Source organism: Larus michahellis, chromosome 1, assembly GCF_964199755.1.
Source record: "Larus michahellis chromosome 1, bLarMic1.1, whole genome shotgun sequence".
In the NCBI taxonomy this organism is placed as follows: Eukaryota; Metazoa; Chordata; class Aves; order Charadriiformes; family Laridae; genus Larus; species Larus michahellis.
In genome coordinates this window covers 155,501,862-155,524,237 of record NC_133896.1, presented here as the reverse complement: position 1 = coordinate 155,524,237, position 22,376 = coordinate 155,501,862, and the positions used below count along the sequence as shown (strand labels likewise).

At 47.2% G+C, this 22,376-nt stretch overlaps 1 protein-coding gene across 1 annotated transcript in view; it reads right to left on the bottom strand.

The window, feature by feature from the left end:
* Positions 1 to 21,898, bottom strand: part of SH3RF3 (SH3 domain containing ring finger 3) — a 251,446-nt gene extending 229,548 nt beyond the window's left edge. The window contains exon 1 of the mRNA XM_074560610.1: positions 21,381 to 21,898. Within this exon, the coding sequence (XP_074416711.1) occupies positions 21,381 to 21,785 (405 nt within the window). The 5' untranslated portion in view covers positions 21,786 to 21,898. The remainder of the gene's footprint in view (positions 1 to 21,380) is intronic.
* Positions 21,899 to 22,376: the final 478 nt, after the last annotated feature.

Here is a 22,376-nt window from a genome sequence, read left to right as displayed (position 1 = left end):
GACGCATCAAACCTAAAACTAAGAGTATACTTCTGAATTCTGCAACGCTTACGTTGTCCTATAAATCACTGCCTCCACTCCCTGGCTGCTCACCAGGAGCCAGGATTTTTTCATACCTGCAGCACTCAGGACTTTAAGACATAGCTACAGCAATCGTTATTGTGGGATGGTTTACCAAGGAAAAGAAGATGCGTGAGTGAAAGAACAGCTTTGACCTTTTTTTTTGTCTGTAAATGCAGCAATCCAATCATTTTGCTAGATGGAGAACCTGGTAGGGGAAATCACCTTGTTGATATTTAGGAATAACCTTTACACCTTCCAGCCCGAACTTTCACTTCATATCTCCATTTCTTATGAATATTTCAGGAAGTAGGCCATATATAATTAAAGACACCTGTGACACTTGTAATGCTCGTCCTCCCTGCAATAGCTGACAAAGAGCAGTAACCCTGAAATTACGTTTTATAGCCCTGCTTCTGCCGAACTCCTTCAGCTCCTCTCTTATGAATTAGTCAAGTGGAAAACTTCAGCCATGGTCTTAAACAATTCCAGACAGGAGGACACAAGCCACCGCAGCCCGTGTTGCCTCGTGCTAAATAGATGCAGACAGGTACAGCCTGAATGGAGTTCAGTAGCTACTCTGAGAAAATTATCTCTAACCTCAAGTCAGCCCTTTATTTCTGCAGAGGACACTTCAGACACATGTTTAATTGAGAACATGCTGCTATAGTTAACCACAGGCAAAACTGCTGTAACGGAGATTAACACAAGTATGCATTTAAAGCCTCTGCTGAATTGGGGCCTTAAGTGAGTACCTCACTTGGGAACGGGGAATTATCATCAGAATACCTGCATCTGTAATAGGCCGCTGGGAACTGCTTTCAAAATTGCTTCTGAAATACTCTGTTTTCAGCATCCCATTATCGACTCTACTTGGGAAGCAATGGATTTAATTTAGAGAAACGGTTCAGCAAAACAGATGGACTCCGTGTCACTTCTGGGCTCCTTCAAGACCCGTTTCCTTCCTGCATTTTGAGAAAACTCACTAATACCGAAGGGAACAACAGTTATGAACCCCATATGCTTTGAATACATAAAACACCTATATTCAAGTCCTAAAGCTGTTTGGCAAGCCCTTCTTACTTCTGTTTCTGAGGGAAACTAGGCTGTAAGACTTCGTGACCTCTTTGTTTATCATATTCATCCATTCAATACTACTGACAAAGTGACTGCTTTCTTTGATGGCTTGTGATGAGCCTTGCCAAGTTAAATAAAGGGCTCCCTGCTATTAATCTGCTCTGCTAAGGTCTCTTATTTGGCTGAACCTGTTTGTTGAATAACTATAGCAGCTATAAATACTTCAGATTAACTCACAGTAGCCACAAAGCAAAGACAAGCTATAAATTTTCAGGACAGGTGACAATTTCCAAAGTCTGAAGGAAGACTCTCACAGGTAAGTGGCTAGAGTGATGACTGGACTTCCCAGCTCTGCTTTCAGTCACCAACAGCACAGATAGGAACATTAAAAAGCCCACCCAACCAAGAAACTAGCCCAAACCATCTTTTAAAGATGAACAAAGAGGGATGCAACTCCTAACAATGCAAGAGCAGCGGGTCTACAGTATTATAAGGACTGCTTACTTCTGAAGCCACTCTCTTCACTGCCATGACCTGGCACAGCCTCTCTTGCACTGATGTGTTGTTCAGTGTCTCTGTTCATGTTCCTGGGCAACCGGTGGCCCTGCTAGAGCAGGAGGGTTGGACCAGATGTCCTCCAGAGGTCCCTGCCAACCTCAACCAGTCTGTGATTCGGCGATCTACCCGTAATGCACAGGGACACACTCTTTGTGTTCAGACCCAGACCCTCCTACACAGCCCGGCAGGCAGGTCGGCTGCTTTTCTGGTGCTTTTTCAGTACTTCTTTCCAGGTCCCTGTTAAGGACCCTTTTGTCTGTTTCCATCCTACCAAGTGGACATGTTCCTCAATGCACCCAGGAGTCCTGGTCCCCGGGGAAACAACCTGGCTGGGCTGAAAACCCAGGGCACATTGCATCCTCCTTCTGATCCTTCATACAAATACACCTGATAAGAAGTATTGAATGTGGATAACCCCATCATTTTTTCTTAACTGGTTTAGAAGGCTTTAGGGCATTAAATACGACAATAGTAGAAGATAATTTTAGAAATTTTAGTAATATACATTGCAGCTCAGCAAAGCTGTGTTGAAGTTATAGTTTGTGTATGCCCAGCTCAGCTTTAATCACTGCAGTAGGAAAAGAGACAACCAAAATATGATTCAGAAGAAAGAAATGAGCCAGGGCCTTTCCACTGGCAAATATTAGAAAACCAGACTGATCACAAACAGCCAAGAGAGAGATCCGCGTGCCTTGTACTGAAGGAGCAATAGACCCTTCATATTAGCTACAGATGAATTTGTTTGTCTTAGCAGACAATTTCCTATCAATCAGTAACGCTGGTCATTTTTAAGGGTGAAACAGCAATGTTTTATATTGAAATAAAATAACCAAAAGCAGGTTTCACTCTGAGGCAACGAGTTGAAGTGAGAGCAACATTTCCTTCTTAACAGAGTGACTACTTGCTATCAATCTTCAAAGAAAAATACAACTCTTGAATCAAAACATTCATATTTTTCCTCATTTGCTTTCCTTCTTGTTACAGGAGCGGCTTTGCCAGCTGGTGGTTAGCAGATGAGCAGTTTTCAATGATGTGGCTCCTTTGGACCTGTATTGCTGATGCACATGATATTTAAGGGCTACTGGTCCAGCACAGAACTTCTGGGCAGCAATTCCCAACCTTTTTAGAGGGATAGGTGACAACCCCATCAGGAGCACCACCAAAGGAAACGTGAGAAAGCTACAGCAGTATAGGGATTTATTCCCTCTGGACTTTTCTGGGAGGCTTTCAACAGGAGAGGGCGGTGCAGGCACAAGTGAACATCTCCCAAGAAATAATTACAGCATCCTTAATCATAGGTTTCAATGAGAGAAACTACCTTGGTGTCCCTTCTTCTGGGTTCTCTGAAGGACTGCGTAATCCATGGGTGGAGTTTACTCTGGACAACTACTGATTTACAGCAAAGTTATATTTTTACTAAAACTGTCCCATAAACAACACCATCTGTTAGAGGAAAAAAATGAATTTTTTTTTAGGATTCCTCCTTTCCCGTTCAAATTCATAGAAATAAGTTTTCAGAGAAACTTGTAGGAGCCTACCGGAAACACATGGAGCTTTGACACAAACTCTTATTTTGCCTTTTTTCCCCCCAGTTTATCCATCAATTCTCTAACACTAGCAATAATCTCCTCTACCATGGATAAATCAAATGTAATGTACCAAATGGTTAATATTTTGCGAACTTAATACAAATGTCCTCTTTTCCCATGGTAGATGTATCTAAAGGCATCGGTTTCCCGTATTAGACAAACATAAGGAGAACTCCCCCATACTTTATCTGCTGCAGTGGGCACCAAAAATGAGGCTCACCTTTCAAGTCCTCAGACTTTCCTCAGAAAAACACAATGCTTTCTCTTTCAAGCCTTCCGTGAGGGCAAGGGGAGAAACTATTTTAAAAAAATTATTTTAGGGTCAGCAGAGACAGTATCATGATTTTCACGTTTTCCATCTTCTCCAGATATGGAATGATTTCTCCTAACAATACAGAACAAAGTACTATTTAGCAAGAGAAGTAAATTGAGGCTGTGCTTCATCTTTTTCCTTTGCCAACACAATGGAGCTGTCAGTAATATAACCTTGAATGTGTTCATTTTCTCACGTTAACCCTTTCAGTCCTGTTAAATATAAGCAGTCTTTTTGTCTCACGGGGGGAGAAAGTGCGTTTTAACCTTCTGAAACAATGGAGAACAAAAATTTTAATTAAAGTCTTCCTTGTACACATGCACGGATAACTCTCCCTTTAGCAAAGAAAAGCCCTTTTTAAAATTAAGGTTATCATGCTGAAATTATTAATATAACTCCTGGGAGAAATGCATAATCTTTGCATATCAAATGCCAAAATGACTAAGTGAACTATGTTTAATAAATATTATGTTTCCCTTCAAGTTCATACAATCAGTTAATCACGCACTGATAGACGAAAAAATATTTTTAAAGCAACTTAAGCATTTTAAATTTAACTGGCGCCCCGGTCTTTGCGGGTCCCTGAAGGTTTCAAATCTTCCCTCCTCGGGATGCGAGCCAGCAGGAATAACTTATTGGAAGAGACTGGGACTCTCACATCAACAGCGCTTTTCCACAGCTGCCAAGTCCTGCTGCTCTTAGGTGAATCCCTGAGCACCTTCATCTGCGCTGACGAGGGGTCAACACGCCGGCGCTGCTGCCTGCAGCTCGCTGGTACTGATTTTTGTTCTGTATTGGGGCAGGGGAGGCATTTTTAGTGGGCTGGCTGAGCACTCACACTGTGTGATTCCCACTAGCACTCATTCGTTATTTGTTTTGACCCCAGAGCTCGGCCCCTGGCCGATTCCTTATTTCAGGGTATCAATATTTTGGCCTGCAGGGGAGAGAATTTACAAGGGGAAACTCAGAAAATGCTAGGCCCTATCCCTGTATTTTTGAGGCACACCTTTTCAAGTCTGACTGTTTATTAGGCTCGCTTAAAATCAAATCTGTCTCTCTCAATAACCAAAAGGGTAACATCATTATTTGTTTTGCACCCTTAGCAAGAACATTTAAATGTCACTCCAAAAGAAAACCCTGAACACAAAGTTACCGTGAGTGCACGATTCTGCACAGGGGAAGGGAAGACCCAAAAGAGCAACAGGATTTCATTCAGTCTCCTATATTTATCACCACTCTTCCCCCCGGAATCAGATATGTCTAGCCCTTGATTCGCAATGTACATCACCATGATCAAAGGACGCTAAGTCCTTCAGCCCAATTAGGGGATATGTTGATCCATAACATCCACCTGTCCCTAACGTCTCCTCCCAAAATTCAAGGTGCACTTGCATCCCAGCTGCAATGGTCCTCGGCCATAATTACAGTTCCTCTACGAGGTCTTTTACCTTGGGAGACCGGTCCTGGTCTAGCCCATCACCTTAAGAGACATAGGTCATCTTTAAAAAAACATAATATAAGCAAGTTATGAGCACAATTGTACCATTTAGCAGTTAAGTATATAGCAGCTGTATTTAAAAGTAGCCACTAACATCCAGTGAAAGCAAATTAATTATTTAGATATATTTATAGGATTTATAGGGCAACTGAAGCCAAAGCTAGTTAATTGAAATCCTGATAACAGACTGAAGCCTGCATTAGATCCTATACTGTGAAATGCAAAGTCTTTATTAAATAAAGCCATTAAGGAGGATGATAATCCCTGTGGCCTTAAATATGAATAAGGTGCAATGTAAATAATAAAAGGCAAAAATCCAATTTTCATGCAGTGAACTTTCAAATACTCTGCTGTTTCCATTAAATTACCTTTTATTCAACATACTGTAATGGCACTGAGGGCACATCAGGCTTCCTTGTAATACAATTATTGTTCAGCATAAAAACTGTTTTTTAACTTGAAACAGAAATGTGAAATATTTTATTTGGCTTCTCTCCTACGTCAAATGACATGAAAATTGAGAACAAAAGCTTCACAGACGCAATAAAAGAGAAAATAAGCAAAGGAAAAATAAACACTCGCAAACAAAAAAGATCCAGAATGTGAAGACAAAAGAAAGAAACAGGGTACATAATAGTAGTTTTCCAGTTAATTTTACAGCAATTTAATACTAGGAAATAGAACAGGAAAATAATTTCAGTAACTAAAGTAACTAAACTTGGAAATAGGCCAAATGGAGCGGTAGCACACAGTAAAGGAGGTGAAACTCATCAAAGCTCTTTAACCAGAGCTAAATCTGGTGTGAAATGTCTGTCATGCTCCTTCCAAACACAAGGATGGTGACAAGAGCTTGAGCGCATCAAGTGCCACCACAGCACAGTGCTCAAGTCTGGAGGCGTGCGATCGCTCCTTGGCTCTGCCGTGCTGGTAGCAGCTCACTTTGGACGTGCTTTAACTTCTCATCTACAAAGGGAGCACTGATATTTACTATTTTCTACAAAGCATTCTGTGGAGTTAAAAAAGGTTAAGCAAAGATGCGTCTATTTATTATTTATTAAAGAACTGGAAACTGTAACATGAGGTCAAGAATTTACTATTATTGTTCAGAAACAGAATATCCCTATTGGGAAATTTAAACAATACATTAAAGAAAAGACTGTATTTGCTATGGATGTCAAACAATTTCTCCACTATAAACCTTTCTGCAAATGAAAAGTATTCCTCCAGCAAAGTTGCACTGAAATAAAGATAAGAGAATGACTTCATATTTATTCAATTCTATATTCAATTTGGAAGCATCATACCCAAAGAAACCCTTCAGCACAACAATGCAATTTTCCTTATAGCATCTTCACTGCATCAAGATGTTTGAGGTATCAACAGTAGAGATCTGAACTACTGTAACCTCCCAAAACACATAAACATTTATTTCACAGTATTTACTTTTCACTGTCTGTACCTGTGTCTGCCACATCCTGTTTTCTGTGCCCATTCTCTGGTGATAAGAGTCACAGAATCACAGAAGGATCTGGGTTGGAAGGGACCTTCAAAGATCATCTAGTCCAACTCCACTGACATGGGCAGGGACACCTCCCACTAGACCAGGCTGCTCAAAGCCCCATCCAGCCTGGCCTTGAACACTTCCAGGGATGGGGCATCCACAACTCCCCTAGGCAACTTGTTCTAGTGTCTCACCACCTTCATTGTAAACAATGTCTTCCTTATACTTAATGTAAATCTACCCTTTTTCAGGTTAAAACTGTTACCCCTTGTCCTATCATTACAAGCCCTGGTAAAAAGTCTCTCTCCATCGTTCTTATAAGGCCCCTGTAAATACTGAAAGGCCACAATAAGGTCTCCCTAGAGGCCTCTCTTCTCCAGGCTAAACAACTCCTTCAGCCTTTCTCCATAGGAGAGGTCTTCCAGCCCTCTGACCACTTTTGTGGCCCTCCTCTGGACCTGCTCCAACAGGACCATGTGTTCCTTGTACTTGTGGACCCCAGAGCAGGACACAGTACTCCAGGTGAGGTCTCACCAGAGCAGAGTGGAGGGGCAGAATCATCTCCCTCCACCTGCTGGCCACACTCAGCTCAGGATGTGATTTGCTTTCTAACCTGCAAGGACACATAGCTGGCTTATGTCCAATTTTTTGTCAACCAACACCCCCAAGTCCTTCTCCTCAGGGCTGCTCTCAATCCCTTCATCCCCCAGCCTCTACTGATACTGGGGATTGCCTCGACCCGGGCACAGGACCCTGCACTTGGCTTTGTTGAACTTCATGAGATTTGCATGGTCCCACTCCTCAAGCCTGTCAAGGTCCCTTTGGATGGCATCCCTTCCCTCCAGCGTATCAATGGCACCACTCAGCTCGGTGTCATCTGCAAACTTACTGACGGTGTGCTCAATATCCCTATCTATGTCATTAATAAAGATACTGAACAGTTATCGGTCAGTACAGACCCCTGAGGGACACCACTTGTTACTGATCTCCATTTGGACATTGACTGTTAATTTGGTCCACCTCTGCTCCAATGCTGCTCATGTGCAAAATGCGTAGGAAGTGTCTGAGCAACCAAACAGCTCTACACCTCTGGCTGTCTGCCACCCCATGTGGAGGACCTCCTGGGGCCAAGCGGTGATGGTGATGGCGCAGGGGGACAATCTTGAGGGGCCACAGGGGTGATGGCAACAGACCCGCTGACCTGCTGCTGTCCAAGTGGCTGTGAGCAGCAAGGGACACTGGTGACATGGGACCTCACAGGGGCACAGACTGGACAGGGTGGGCCATGGAGGCTTCCTGAGCTGTCACCTCTGGTCAAGCCCAAGTGAAAACATAATGCGTCCCCCCACATGCCAAGGGAGAACCAGGAAAACCCCTCCACAGCCTGAGCACACGGGGAACACGGCAGCAGGGACACGGTCTCCATGTGAGACCTTTATTACTGGCAAAATTGTTTCCTTTTGCTTCTTGTGTGAGCAAAGAAAGTAAATATATGAAGTAGGAGGGAAAAGGCAAATCTATTCATGGCATGCAAGGTAGAAAATAGTAACACCTGGCAGACCTAAAGTGAAGTAATACAGCAACTCCATCAGTGCAAACCATTATCCTGAACAATATTTGCACCAGGTCATTGAAGCAAAGCTATTCGAACAACGTTCCTCAAGTTTTTCTTCCTAGGAAGGAGAATATTTCCTTCCAGCAACACTCTCAAAAACAGCTCTGCTGAGGTGCTACGATATTGCTACTTACTACAGTAGTGATTTCTCACACCTCCCACCAAAACTGAGTCACGATCCTAAAGAGGCCTCCAAGGCTCCCACGTGCCCCAGGAACAGCTTGGGCATCACAGCTCTTTTACTCTCAGCTTCCAAATCTGCAGTCCCTTGGAGCTACAGGCACTGAAGGGGAAGAAGAGATGGAAGTAAAAAAAGAAATCAGTTCATCCTTTCTACTACAGAGAGAGACTTTTGCTCTCTTACCACGTGCCTAGCAGCACTGCCAAGTAGCAGATTACTCACTTTCCTTCATTAATTACTGAAAAAAAGGCTACAAAAAACAACACAGTGTTTATTTGAAGTTCATTCAGACAAAGCTACTAAACAGCTAGGATACCAAACACTACAAAGGTCAGGGTCTCCCCATACTTTCTTGGCTCTGCAGCTACACAGCTTCATAGAGGCATCTTTTAAAGCGCTTCATCAGCCAAGGAAGCTTTTCAAAGAGAAAAAAAAAAACAAAAACAAAACAAAAAAAACAAGTACCCTATACTGTCTTGCCTGAGATTCATTCTAGTCTTTATCTGCTCGCTGCCAATTACTCTGGGTTTATGAGTTAATGAGACAACTTCAGGGTGACCACAGTCTTTGCTCTGCGTTTGGCTTCTATTTCTTTCACCGGCATTGGAAAGGAACCACTGCTACGGGGAGTCAGCGTCACTATCCGAAACCTGTAAGTCATGAGCTGACTCGTCAAGGAAGCACATGTTCATTGAAAGCATCAGAGCAGCTGAGGAACCTCAACTCTATCCAGTTTCCCATGATCTCTCATTTTAAATGTGAGCTCAAGCTCTTTTAACCCTAACCCTGTACCAACAAAAAGTTTCCCTCTGGTAACTACGGAGAGGATTAAATGAAATATGGTTACTCCTACATGCAAGACAATGGACTGACACTTAAAAAAGCCCCTTCATCACAATTTTGATAACTAGAGGAATTCATTCTCAATTGATCAAATTAAAGAGGGAAGGGCCCCCCTGACAGGGTAGTGTCCTAGTGCAGAAACCGCCCAGCACTGCTCAAGTGTTATCACCTGAATCCTCCTCCCGTGCTCACAGGCAGGAGGCAGCTGCCGCTGTTTTCTAAGCAGGTGGTGGCCTACGTGAAGAGTGGTCAAAGCAAGGTGAGTCTAGGGAGTTTTAATTTGATGACAAATATGCCATGGCACAAGCCCACCGACTCCATTTCAGTTGTAGCATCAAGGAAAATGTCATCAGTGCCATTTGGCCGTGCAGTGGCAGTCGTTCCTGAGCTCAGAAAGCCGGGTACAGAGACTCAAAAAAGAGAGTTCAACATGCTCTCCAAATCTTATTAGACTTATTATTGACTGCACTCATGAACTCCAACCTACAATGCTGTCAGGGCAAATTCTCCACAAACACTCCCCTCATATTTTTAAGATTAAGCTATCGTGCGAGCCCTACTCCCACAGGAAACCAAACATCCAAAATGATCTTCCCTCATCTTCTGCACGGCCCCGTGCTGCCTTTCAGTATGAGTAAACCTGGTACGGTCATCCCGTCATTAGCTACCACTGAGCACACCCTGCTCCCAGGGTCCCCGACCACTAGCAGCACCCGTCACCCATGAAGCGTTTCATCATCCACGTGGAAGGAGCTCATCTTCTGGGTCCCTCTCCAGAAGGACCTCATCTTCTTGGTTCCCCTCTGCGCCCACCGCACAGAGAAGGGTGACGATGCACAGGCTGAAAGCCAGGCTCTGCCGTACAGGCTGGAAAGGATTCAAATGTGTTAATTTGGGAGGTTAACAATTCAACAACCACCAGTGCCAGTGCCTCTGCTCTTGACATCGGCAAGTGCCTTGGCCCGCTGGGGAGTGAGGATGCACATGGAGAGGGAAGGGGGATGGCAGAGCTGTAGCCCACCCCTCGGATAGGCTGTTCCTGCCTGCGCCTGCCTGCTGGATGTCTTCTACTGGCAGCAGAGCGCTGCAGGAAGGGGACGATGACATAGCTCCTTTCCTGGATCTTCTGTTATCGCTACTAACACAGCAGTTTGCTTCTGGAGATCCTATTTTTAGTAACTTTTTCAAAGTGGGTGAAACATCTGGGAGAGGAGATGCATTAAAGAGCATCTCAAACTCCCCCGCGTCCCCCAGAGGACCACGGTGACTCGATGCACCAAATCCATTTCCCACTCTCATTCCGGGGCAGACAGGGTTCATCTTCTCAGCTCTACACACTGCAGAAAGAAGCAAAGTCAATGCTATACTTTGTATTTGAAAAAAAATAATACTAGAATGGGCAAATCCAATTCTCAGCAACAGAAATTTTCGGTGTTTCCATGTGAAACAAACATGAGAAGCAGAGAAACTGGAAAGCAAAAGCCCTGTGGTTCTCCACACCTCAGCACCTCTTGCAGCGTGCTGCTGGCAAGACAAAGGGAGGAAGACGCCGACCTTCCCCTTAGCTACTTGCTTCCTTGTTTTCGAGGCCTGGGATGAGTGGGAGATGGCCATTCAGCCCTGGCTGTTGAGTTCTTGTTTGTTAAAAAGCACAGAATGACCTTTCCCTGGCTGAACAATATTATTACAGACGCTGAACCCCACGCAGCTCTTTCTTTTAAAGTGTGCTGAATTCTTTTTAACAGTGATGACTACAGTGATAGCCCTACCATGGTAACAGATACTCAGATAAAAGTGAGACTGACCGCATATAAAAGGATGTCCTGTGTTTATCAAAAGAACAAATAAAACTGAAGCGAGGAAAAAATAAAGTTTCCTTTCTGCAGTATAGACCAAAAGTACTATACTCTCCTTTTAGAAAACAATGTACTGATTTTCCATCATTAAAAAGGTATGATTGGTTCAGATTTTACATTGCTACATGACTGAAATATAAACGTGAAATATAAACGATCAGATGTTTTCCACTATGATCTAACACCATGATTACCTACACAGCAGAAGAGAATAAGCAAAAAAAAAAAAAATCATCTCATGGTTGTCAGCTATTATTTTACTGTATTTTATAACGTGTATGTATGACTGTATTCTCCGAGGGCTCTTTTATGATTTGTTTTAGAAAGGGAGTATGCGAAAGAACGAGGCCCTTCACACGAAAGCTCTTGGCTGAAGCGCAAGACGCTCTGGACTGAAGATGAAGCCGTCCACGCCTGCCTCTTCCCTGCCTAGAGCCAGCAGGGAGCAAGCAGCCCCGGCGCTGACGGATCCTGCCCACTCGATCCTGCTGCAGCTCACCCTTCTGCCACGGAAAGCCTGTGCTATTTCTGTCTCTTGTCTCGTGACATTTTAGCACAAAATCGCAAGGAGGCTCGGCAGCAAAGAGCAGAAAGGCCTGTCACGACGGGCCTCAGCATCCCCCAGGGACAGGCGCCTCGCAGCAGGCTGGTACCCACTCCCCCGCCGCCCCTCCAGCCGACTCCTGCTCCCCTTGCTGGACATCCCTCCTCCCTCACACGATAAGCGCGTATCTATATTTTTGGGGTGCGAGAGGAGGCTGCCTACATGCAAGCCTGTCATCCCTCCGGCAGGCATGCTCCATCACGGAGGGTGACGTCCAGAGGGCACACCTCCAGAGACGCAGCGGGACCAGCCACTGCACCGGGACACAACATACACCCGTGCCCAGCACGCGGCGGCAACACTGCACAATTTACCGAGTTGGATATGGACTCAAGAAGAATGCTTGGAACAGGCTTTTCTGTCAAAAAACTGTACGTTCAGGGAGATATCTATATTATACACACACATACATATATATATGTATTTGTGTGTGTGTGTGTCTTATTTACAGATAAATAAATGTTAACTGAAGTCAATCAAAACGCAATCAAAACAAAATCTTCCTTCTCCTTCCTACTACTTTACTGAGTTAAAATAATAAAAAATTCATAAATTATTACTGCTATTGGAAGTGAAAAACGCATTGATTTGCTTACAGGGATGACAATATAGCAAACCTGATACAAGCTGCAATAAAAGCATTTCAAAACAGGTAAGAAGGCAGCCAATAAAAAGGCAGCCTGTTAAAAGCGGTTTCGAAATGAATTAGAAACTAAAGAGTAAATTCATAAAACCATGTCTTTTTATAGTAACTCACAGAGGGGTTTTTGATTGGAATTAGCCTGAAATTAATCTGCAAATAAACATGTTCAATAATATTTACTGAAACGATCGTTTAGTAAAGTAAATATGATAGCGCCTGTATTCCGCTGACTTCTTGGCTGTCACTTGGAAGGCAGTCAGGAGGCAGCACACCAAACACAGCAGCATCCTTTTCTTTTTGGTTAGGACCGTAATATCTTTACCCACAGCCTGTTCAGACGGCACAATCAACATCTTAGATCTCTCTTTCCCTCTACCCATCCAGCACCTAAACCCACTTTAATGATACACCAACTGCAGCAATTAATGAACCTTTGTCCAGAAGGGGAAAGACTTTAACAGCTTAATGAGACAGTAATACATATTAAAATCAATATTATTCAGATGATGTGTCTATTCTAGTCCTCCCTCTGAAAATAACTGGGACTGTAGGAGAAATGATCATTAGCATTTTGATAACGATCTTGCCAGCCTTCTGTTAAAATATTTTCTCTTTAAACTAAAACTGGGATTTGTTATCTCATGCAAGCAGACCATGCTAAAATTAGCAACGGCCAATTCATATTGGTTTGGATCGGATCTTTAAAAAACTTGGGGAAAAAAAAAGGAATGCTAACTTGCCTGAATAATCAGGCTCTCACGCTTGTTGCTGTAACAGCAGAGAGACACTGTAAGCATCGACTAAGAAGCCACCTCTTCCCATAAACACCATTTCTGTGCACAGAAAGGCGCTCCTTAACCATATACAGCATTAGTTTCACTCGTCCGATAAATCATATTCCAGCTGACAGCCACCACGAGGGACAAAGTCCTCACTGCCACAAGTCCTTAAGGTGTCTTCAAAAGGAAAACGTGGCCGAATGCCGCAGAGCAGGGAAGGGCTTTGCACCTTCATCCCCCCGCCCTGGAGAGCAGACGAAAATTCCTCAGCATCCCTGAGTTGACTGATGTTATGTGATCACCATGGCGAAAGAAAACAGCCCCATCTCTCTCTTTTTTTAATTAGCGAATCCCACAGCCTTGCCTCCTCTGGCACCCAGCGCCGCAAGCCAGACTGCGAAGCCTTCCAGTTTCCAAAACGGGACAAGATGGAGACCTGCTGCAAAAACAGCTCCACGCACAGCGTCCATGGGGACGTGCGTCCCTCCGAAAACCCTGCCCTCGGGTCAACCACAGGCAAACAGACCAGTCGCACCAAAAATCCCAACCGCTCCGGCGGGACAAGAAGCCAAACTTTGGGGCAGGAGCCAACCTGAAAGTGCCAGAAACCAGTTAGGAGACAAACCCCGACCGTGCTTTTCGCTGTTTAACCCCTCGATAGCTGGCCTGCAGATTGCGGAGGAGGGAGCCTGGTGCCACAGACCAGCTCTTCCCAGTGACCCCAGCAGAGGAGGGATGCAGCCCCATCACCTGCTTCTGGGCAGGGATTAGGCTGCTGGTCGCCCAAGCTACGAGCGACCAGCACAGAGCGCACAGCAAGTTCTGCGGAGCCGATGGAGGCTGTGCTTCAAAGACTGGGCAGAAAGTGCTCTTAATTCCAGATGTTTTACATTTTTCTCTCTACTTTTGAAAACAAAATGTCTTTTTAATACCAAAAGTAATATTCCCTCCTTCTGTCCTTCCCCTGAACTGAGAGGCATCTCATGTCCATGGATCGTTAAATTAATGTTTGTTCTTTTAAACTGAATAAAAACGGTCAAATTACAAGAAAAGACAATTAGATTAAATTATTGGGCACATGCTGTGGGGTTTTTTTAAAGCTATTCAAACAATTTTAAGGGTTTTTCAGCAATGCTCTAGCAACATAAGCAAAACTTCCCGCAAAGAGGAGGTAACGAGTTTAACATTACTGCTGAGGAGGACAGTAACAGAGCCAAAGCGAGGAAAACTAGCACATCAGCAACCCCCCCCGCCACCCCGAACCGTCAGGAAAAGGCACGGCTCAAGCTGTCAGAGGAATCCGAACTGGGAGAAGAAACAGGATCTGGGGCTGGAAAATGGGGAGAACCTGCTCCCAGGCCCAGGACGAACTTTTTTTAAATTTTTTCACGCTCCTTTTTTGGGGGTTTTTGGTTCTTTGGTGTTTTTTTTTTTTTACTTTTTCTTTTGCATAATGCTCAGGCCAGTAACTTTCCAGCCAAAGTACCAGTCTGCTCCACGCAAGAGGCTTCTGTAATCAGGGGCAGTTTGATTTGGTGCAAGACTAGGGATAAATAGGTAGCTTTCAGCTGGCACTGGGTTTTCCTGTTCCTCCCTCCCCAGCTGCAGAAGCACAGCTGCTGTGGGAGCTGGGGCAAGGCCAAGGTCACGCAGCTTTCTCAAATCCCGTAGTTTATCTTCGTCCAGGCTCTCATGTCCTATTAGAACTAATCTTGGGTTCTTCCCGTGACAGCCTACCCCAGATTGGGAAAACCTGTTGTAAAATATCAGATTTTAACATGACCGCAGTGAAAACGCTTGCAAAAATGCAGCTTGATATGTGATGAGTGAGCGCTGGAAAACTGAAACCCTGCGCATCCCCAACAGCTTTGGTCCGCAGAAGTCACCAAGTCCCTGAAAACCGAATCCATCCATCCATCCAGTGCAGTAGAGGTCAGCAATTACAATCTTGCAATGCTTTAAGACATTAATCAGGGTGAAATACTAGTTATAACCGGCCTTCTGAAGCTTAAGGAAAGGCTCCTCAGAAAGAGTGAGCTACAACTTCCAAAGAAAGTGGCGTCCCATAGTTACAGATACTGCAGGTGGGTAACTGAAGTGCAGGACGGAACTATGGTTTTTATCTGAAATTTAAGCAGTGCTTCTTACACAGATAGCAGTAAATGTTGAAGAAGATAGTGAAACTAGAGGGGACATCCTAAGTACAACAGTGAAAAACTCACGAAGTACCCAGACAGACTTTTCAAATTGCAACTGTAATGGGATTATTAACCTAAAATTATGAGGCAGTGACCAAATATAACTCCGGACTATAAGAAAAGACCTTCCCAGAGCATAAAGTACTCCACGGCGTAAAGAAAATAGTGTCGTAGCATTTGCTGTGGCGGCTTATTGACCGCACAGACACAACTTTGTCTAGAAAGAGGAGGCATCGCCTCCCCCTGACCCGCAGGGACGGGCAGACGGCACGGGCAGCCAGCGCCTTCAGCCACTCTGACCTGCTGGGCTCCTGGCCAGCACCAGGGCTCTGCCTGAACACGAACTGATAGGATTAGGAACAAGGAATACCGTGTCCTCTTACAGCCTGTCCACGGCGCTTGTCACTGCATCCCCACACCCACGTTCCCCGCAAGCAAAGCGCGGCGTCTCTGCCAAACCCCATTTGGCAGCACAAAATAACTCGTAGCTTCAGCGCGTACACTCGGCGCTTTTTAAGCTCCCCAAATCCCAGCCTCTCTAGTAACAACTCTGCGTCTGCAGGGCAGCTTCCCCCTGGCGGTCGCGAAGCCCGCGCAGGTGGGTGAGTGCTGCTGGGGCAGGTTTTCAGCTGGGAAAATGTGAAGCTCAGAAGGTTCATGCAGCTCACCGGAGATCAGCGGCCACGTTCTGCACAGAACTCAACCTCAAGCCTTCAAACCACAGCGGCGCTGCCTCCCCAAACAGCAAACAGCTGAGATATAGGGGAGGTGGGCATAAAGTGCCAGAATTAAAGTGTGCACAGAATCTTAGGGCTGAGGGGAGCAAGTCTGTCCATCTCTCTTTAAGTAAGTAGCTACCGAAAACCCAACACTGACATACGCTAAGCATTAGCGGCGTTCGTCATGAATCATTCAGAGGGATGACGTGCAGGGATTAAATTTAGCATTCACCTTTGACAGCAAGGGGATTCCCGCAGAGCCATGCCACACTGGCACAAACTAACAGGGAGGGCCTGGGGCTGCTGGCACAAAGTCCTCTCCACAGCCCCACGACTCTTCCAAGTGCAATTGAGCCACTGCTGGCCACCCCGATCCAGAAGGAAAAATCCACTCTCAGCGCTGGCACCCTTTGGTCACATCAGGCATGTTTGTAGCTTATCCACAGCATCATCCAAAGATGGGTAAAAATACTCGGTTTCTGGAAAACATGATGGCCATGAAGATGACACCTGCAAATGACGGGTTTTCTGAGGAGCGTTAAGAGCTCAGTGAATGACAAATTCTTCTGACTCAGCCCTTCAGCAATCCCCTCTCCACTGCTCACTCACTTCTGCGAGGACAGATTTAATTGCTGGGATTTTAAATACTCCTGGCTATATTTTTCATAATACCCTTTAGTAACATTGCTAATCTCCTGTGTTGAAACACATTTTTCAGCCATCTGCCAGCCAAAAAAAAAAAAAAATAATCCTCAAGATCAGAGACTTTGACACGTAGAATATCAGTCCTGTTTTAGATGGCTTCACGACAAAGTTCAGGCACTGGCCAGCCAAGCGACAGTATCAGAAGCAAATAAATCAGAGAGAAAGAACAAAAGTGAGGTAAATCAATGGGCCCATGGATACTGTGCGCTGCTGACAAGAAGGGCGCTCCTGTCTGCGCAAATCTGGTCATTAAAAAGCCAAGTTGAAGAGTCTCCTCTGCCCAAGACAAAGTGTGTCCCTTGCACAACCCACTGCTGCTGGTAACGGATATAAATGGATATAAAGGCAGACTCCATCCGCTTCCTCTTGCGTAACCCTGGGAGGGATCTTCACCTGACAGACAATGCATCCGAGAAGGAAACGCGGCAGCAGAAAATTACCCCAAGGTCTACTCCACGTTCAATCCAGTGTAGGATGAGGCAGCGCTCTCATGAAAAATAATGACTCAACGCCTCTTTGGGGTCACTTCCTACAAACAGAGCAACTGAAAAGCCTAGATGGCAAATAAGCGCGGCTCCCTCTGCTTGCAAAACTCCCGTGAAGCCAAGGGCAGTCGCCCCTCCCCTGGGCTAGCTAATGGCAGCCTTCCACCTGAAATAGCTCCGCAAAGCTGATGGGTGGGAGAAGCCCCCGGTGCAGGGCGGGGGAGCGCAGCCCATCCGTCACTTCACTCGAGCACGCTGACGCATCGCTTTCTTCATGCCCACATCTTGCTCTCTACCCTTACCCGCATCCCTGTCTGGTGAGGCGGCACATCCCTACCCGTCGCTTCGGCCGCGCTCTCTCTTCTGGGAAAACCGAGAGACACGTTTTGTTTTTATAGGTTGTTTCTTTTTCATGCAAATGTTGTTCTCAGTTTGTGTTGCAAGCGAGCAAGCAATAAACCCCGCACCTGGAGTGGGAGATGCCTGGTTCGGGAGAAAATTAATAAAGACTTGCACGCATTAAGCTGGCTATTTGATCTTGAGAACTCCTGAAAAAATTCTAAGTGATAAACTGCAATAATTGTTTAAAAAAAAACCCCAAACCCCAAACCCCACACTCAGTAAAGAAGGCAGATTTACCATAATGCCTCAACAATCTAAGGGAGTCATTTACTTTGACAGAACCTGAATTCCCCGAGCGGTTCGGCAGTGGTAATGGAAACAGAGGAGCCAATAAATTATAACCTTGTGTGTAATGCGCCTACCATTATAAACCACTCTTAGCCTCCTGCTTTATCCCCTGGGGGGGCCACTCTAACAGATGCTGGATTTCCTTCCCTCACCCTTCCAGTGTGCTCCTTCAGCAGTCGGGCCCTTCTGTAATGCCTAATACCATGCTCTGCATTTACATAGCATCTTTAATGTGAACATTTAGAAACAGACTATTGGGATTTTTTACAGGCTGAAATAGAGGCGTTGGGAGACTAACGGGCTTACCAAAAGTCACATACCACTATATATATTGATAGAATCCCAAATATTTTTCGATGTCTATCAGTAGGTAAACACCACTTCCAGACCTCTCCTGCTGAAGATGTGCACCATGCACCTTAAAACACCTACACTATTTTGGAAGTGTTTCTGCAGAGTGGTCCTGGACAACTTTAGGAACTTCCCCAAGTGCCGGTTCATCCCCAGCCCAGCCCCTCTCACGCTGGGTTTCAGCCCTCTGGATAGACCAAGTCTGCGAGAAACTATGGGAAAAGAAGGACCAAAGACAGGGTAAAGAAATACCGAACTCCCAGGGTTTTGCCAAAGTGCTAAACAACAGTTGTCGGTTTTAGAAAATACCGTCTACGCAAAGAAGACTTCCCCGAAGTGTAAGGTGTAGAAGCAAGACACAGCGGTAAGAGCAACACAGAAGCTGGCCCTGCTCTGTCTTTCTAAGGTTAATTAAAACTCTCAGAGAAACAGATCCCTGGTGTGATTCTAACATATCGGTCCAAGGATCTGGGCAAGACTGAAGTCTGATAGATGTGACCTTGGCTCTCTGCCATTACATTTCACAATTAGCATTTTCCTTCCTAACCATAAAAGCCCATAATGGTATGTCCCACTTTATAGACCGCATTACCTAAAATGAAAGGTATTAATTAGTAAAACAGTGTAATTTGCATGTAAGCCCCAGGCAGCAAATCTACAGCAATTTCTGAAATTAGAAAAAATATGTATATATCATAAAGAATCACTTCAGCGCTCTCCAAGGGAGCTAAGCTGCCAAAGACCAAAAGGGATGCAATTCTGCTCTTCGGCATCAGCCTCAAAAAGCCCAATTCCAGGCGGGTTTGTACCATCTATTGTTTAGTACAGAGAGAGGTGCTGTACTCGTGTCTGCAGGACAGCTCAGCAATCAGCTGTATCAGCAGCTCCAAGGAGGATTATTCTCCCCTGCTGCTTTTTTTAAAAGCAGATTAGTTCAGACTTTCTTTCACTGTAATGAACCTTGTAAGGATCAAGCGCACTGCATTGATTCCCAGGATAAAATTGTGCGGCCAGTCAAAAGGCCAAGCAAACAGCTCCACAGAGCCACTCTGCCCCAGCAGACCCGCTGCCCCAGAATCACCCATTAGTCCCAGCAAAGGGAAAGAAAACCTGCAGTTGTTAACCATAAAAGCCAAAATGTGATTCTCAGGTCAATGTGTAACTTTGCTTTCTATCAAATTCAGATGGATAACAACCCAGACAGGAACAGACAACAGAACTGAAGATGCTCACCGAAGTTCCATTCCATCAAAGTCAGAAAACGACAGAATGCGATGTGGTTTTATTTACTGTATGGTATCTGCAATAATGGCTAGGGAAGTACTTCTTAAAAATCTGCCCATTAATGGCAAAATAATGAAAAGTCAACTTCTCTAGAAATTTGCATTAAGATAAAAAATTACTCTCAAGTAACTTTCCCCATCAAGCATTTCCTTCAATGCGCGCACACCCCCACACACCCCCGTAACATCCCGGCTTGACTAGGATTTAAAGGTAGGAAAACCAGAGATTGCCTTCTTACGGGATGGTCACAAAAGCTTGGTCAGGGTGCAAGGGCTGCCTCTGTCACACAAACCCTGCAGGTGCAACAAGCCTTCCACGCAGACCCTACCTCCTGTATGAGACTACGATCTGGATGCCAAACCAGACCGTGAGGATACCATATTTTAAACTACCTAATGAATGCAAACTGCCCTTTTTTCTTGTAACGCTGAAACTCAAGATGACCGGAGTTGTCTGCTCTGACAAAGCCACAACCCTAAGTTTAGCTGAAAAACAAATAAGCAAAAAAAAAGCAGAGGACAGAATGCCATTGCCTTTTTTCTTCTCTTCACTTTTGACAAATCTTTATTAAATACCTGAAGATCACTGTGGTCTACAGCTCAGTAATAAAGGATCTACCCTTCCAGAAATATTGCCAAGCATATTTCACTTCAGACTCCAAAATTGAATTTTATGGAACAATGTATGGCATTTGCCATCATTTCCTGCAGGCAAAACTTCAAAACGCCGGTACAGGTCTATTCATTTTTCTCAGAAAAAAAAATAGGAAATGAATTAATTGAAACATTTACTATAGTAATACAGCTTCACAAGGAATCTCTGCATTGACCTTTCCAAATCAAAAGCCTGTACAGTAAACTACAGCTAAAGCAGATTCCACAAAAGATCAAAGACAATTAAATATATCCACTATACGTATGACATTAGAAATAAGATGAAGTTTACTGTCTTCAGAGTCTCCATTCCAAAAACTCCTAAAGAGGTCCTATAGTAAATTTTATCCTATGGAATTGCATAATAATACAGAACACTGGGAGGAATTGATCTTGTCCCCTCTGAGTCAATGAAACCCTCGCCATCGATTTTAAAGGGAGCAAGATCGGGCACTCGGCTGCAGTTTTAAAATAAATAAATGCATATGTTGCAGTCCTCCCCTTCAATAAATCCCACACCTCATACATAAAAATGAAATTACGTTCCCCGGGGAGGTGAAACTTCAGCTTCCGACCCCACTCGATTCTGGCTGTCAGAGGGACTCTGCCCGGCTGCAACCGCTCCAAGCAGCGCCCCGGGAGCGGAGGGGAAAACTCGGGGGTGGGATGGGAAAACTCGGGGGTGGGATGAAGCAAGCACCGGGCACCGGACCGGCCGAGCATCTCTGGCCACTCGCCCCGGCAGGCAGCACGAGAGCGGCAGCCAGCTCCTGCCTGCACCTGACGGACACCTGGCAGAGGCCGACACGCCGAATAAAAGCGCTTTCGAGGCACTTTGCCTTATCTCAACTCCGGGACCCGCGTCCGGCTCTGCTACACCGGGGGCTGCCCCGCTGCGGGGCCCGTCGGTGCGGCGGCAGCCGCCGGACGGCCGGTACCAGCCCCCGCGGGGACTCCCGGGGCCCGCCCCCCTCCCGCCGCCCGGAGTATTTTGGGGACATCCCCGGCCAAGCCTCCCCTCGCTCCCATCGTCGGGGGGGGACCCCAACGGCCGGCGGCAGGCACGGGGAAAGGCCCCCAGCCTCCGCCGCCCCGCGGGACGTCCCGCCGGCAAACGGGGCCCGCCCGGCCGCGCTCCCCCGGCCCGCTCGCCCCCGCCCCCGTCCCCGGGAACCCACCTTTCCCAGCAGGGCGCTGCGGCTGGCGGCCGCCAGCTCCCGCAGGCTGGCGGCGGCCGAGGCGGCGGCGGCGGCGACGGCGCTGGGGGCGGCGGCGGCGGCGACGGGCTGGGGGTACGCGGGGGCCGCGGCGCTGGGGCTGCCGCTGGCGCCCCCGGCGGCGCGGGGCCGCTGTCGGATGCCGTCCAGGAGGCGGACGAGGAGGATGTTGGCGGGCAGCTCGTCCACGCCGCAGCCCACCAGGATGCGGCACTCGGGGCAGCGCAGCTCGTGGCGGGAGCTGACGATGCTCTCCAGGCAGCGGCGGCAGAAGGTGTGCTGGCACGGCAGCACCTTGGCCGTGGTGTCCAGCCGCTCCAGGCACACGGAGCACTCCAGCAGGTCCAGCAGCGACGACTCGTCCATCGCCGCCGCCGCCGGCTCCCGCTCCGCCGCCGCTCCGCCGCCGCTCCGCCGCCCCCTCGCCTCCGCCTCCGCCCCCGCCCCGCCGCCGCCGCCTCCGCCTCCCCTCCGCGGGGCAGCGCAGGGCCCCGACGCCCCTAGGGCCGCCGCGGCCGGCGGCGGCGGGGGGGGGGCGGCGGCGGGGCGGCGGGGGCCATCGGGGCGGCGGGGCTGCGCGGGGAGGCGGCGGCGGGGCTGCCCCCGCCGCCGGGCCGCGGCGACCTCGGGGGCTGCCGGGGCGGCGGTGCCCACCGCCGTGCGACGCGGCGGCGATGCCAGCGGCGCGGAGCGGAGCGCTGCGGGAGGAGGGCACCTGCCCGCCCGTGCGTCCCCCCCCGCCCCCGCCGCCAGGCTCGGCTCGGCTCGGCTCGGCAGCTGCGGCGGGGCCCGGCGCGGCCCGGCGGAGCCGCCCGCCGCGCCTCCGCGCGGGGCGGGGAGCGACGGGGAGCCCCGGGGGGGCGCCCGCGGCACGGCGGCCGCCCCGCGGGCGGTCCCCGCCCGCCCCCGCCGCCTCGCCGCCGCTCCGTGGCTCCTTGTAACCCGACCCAGCAGGGC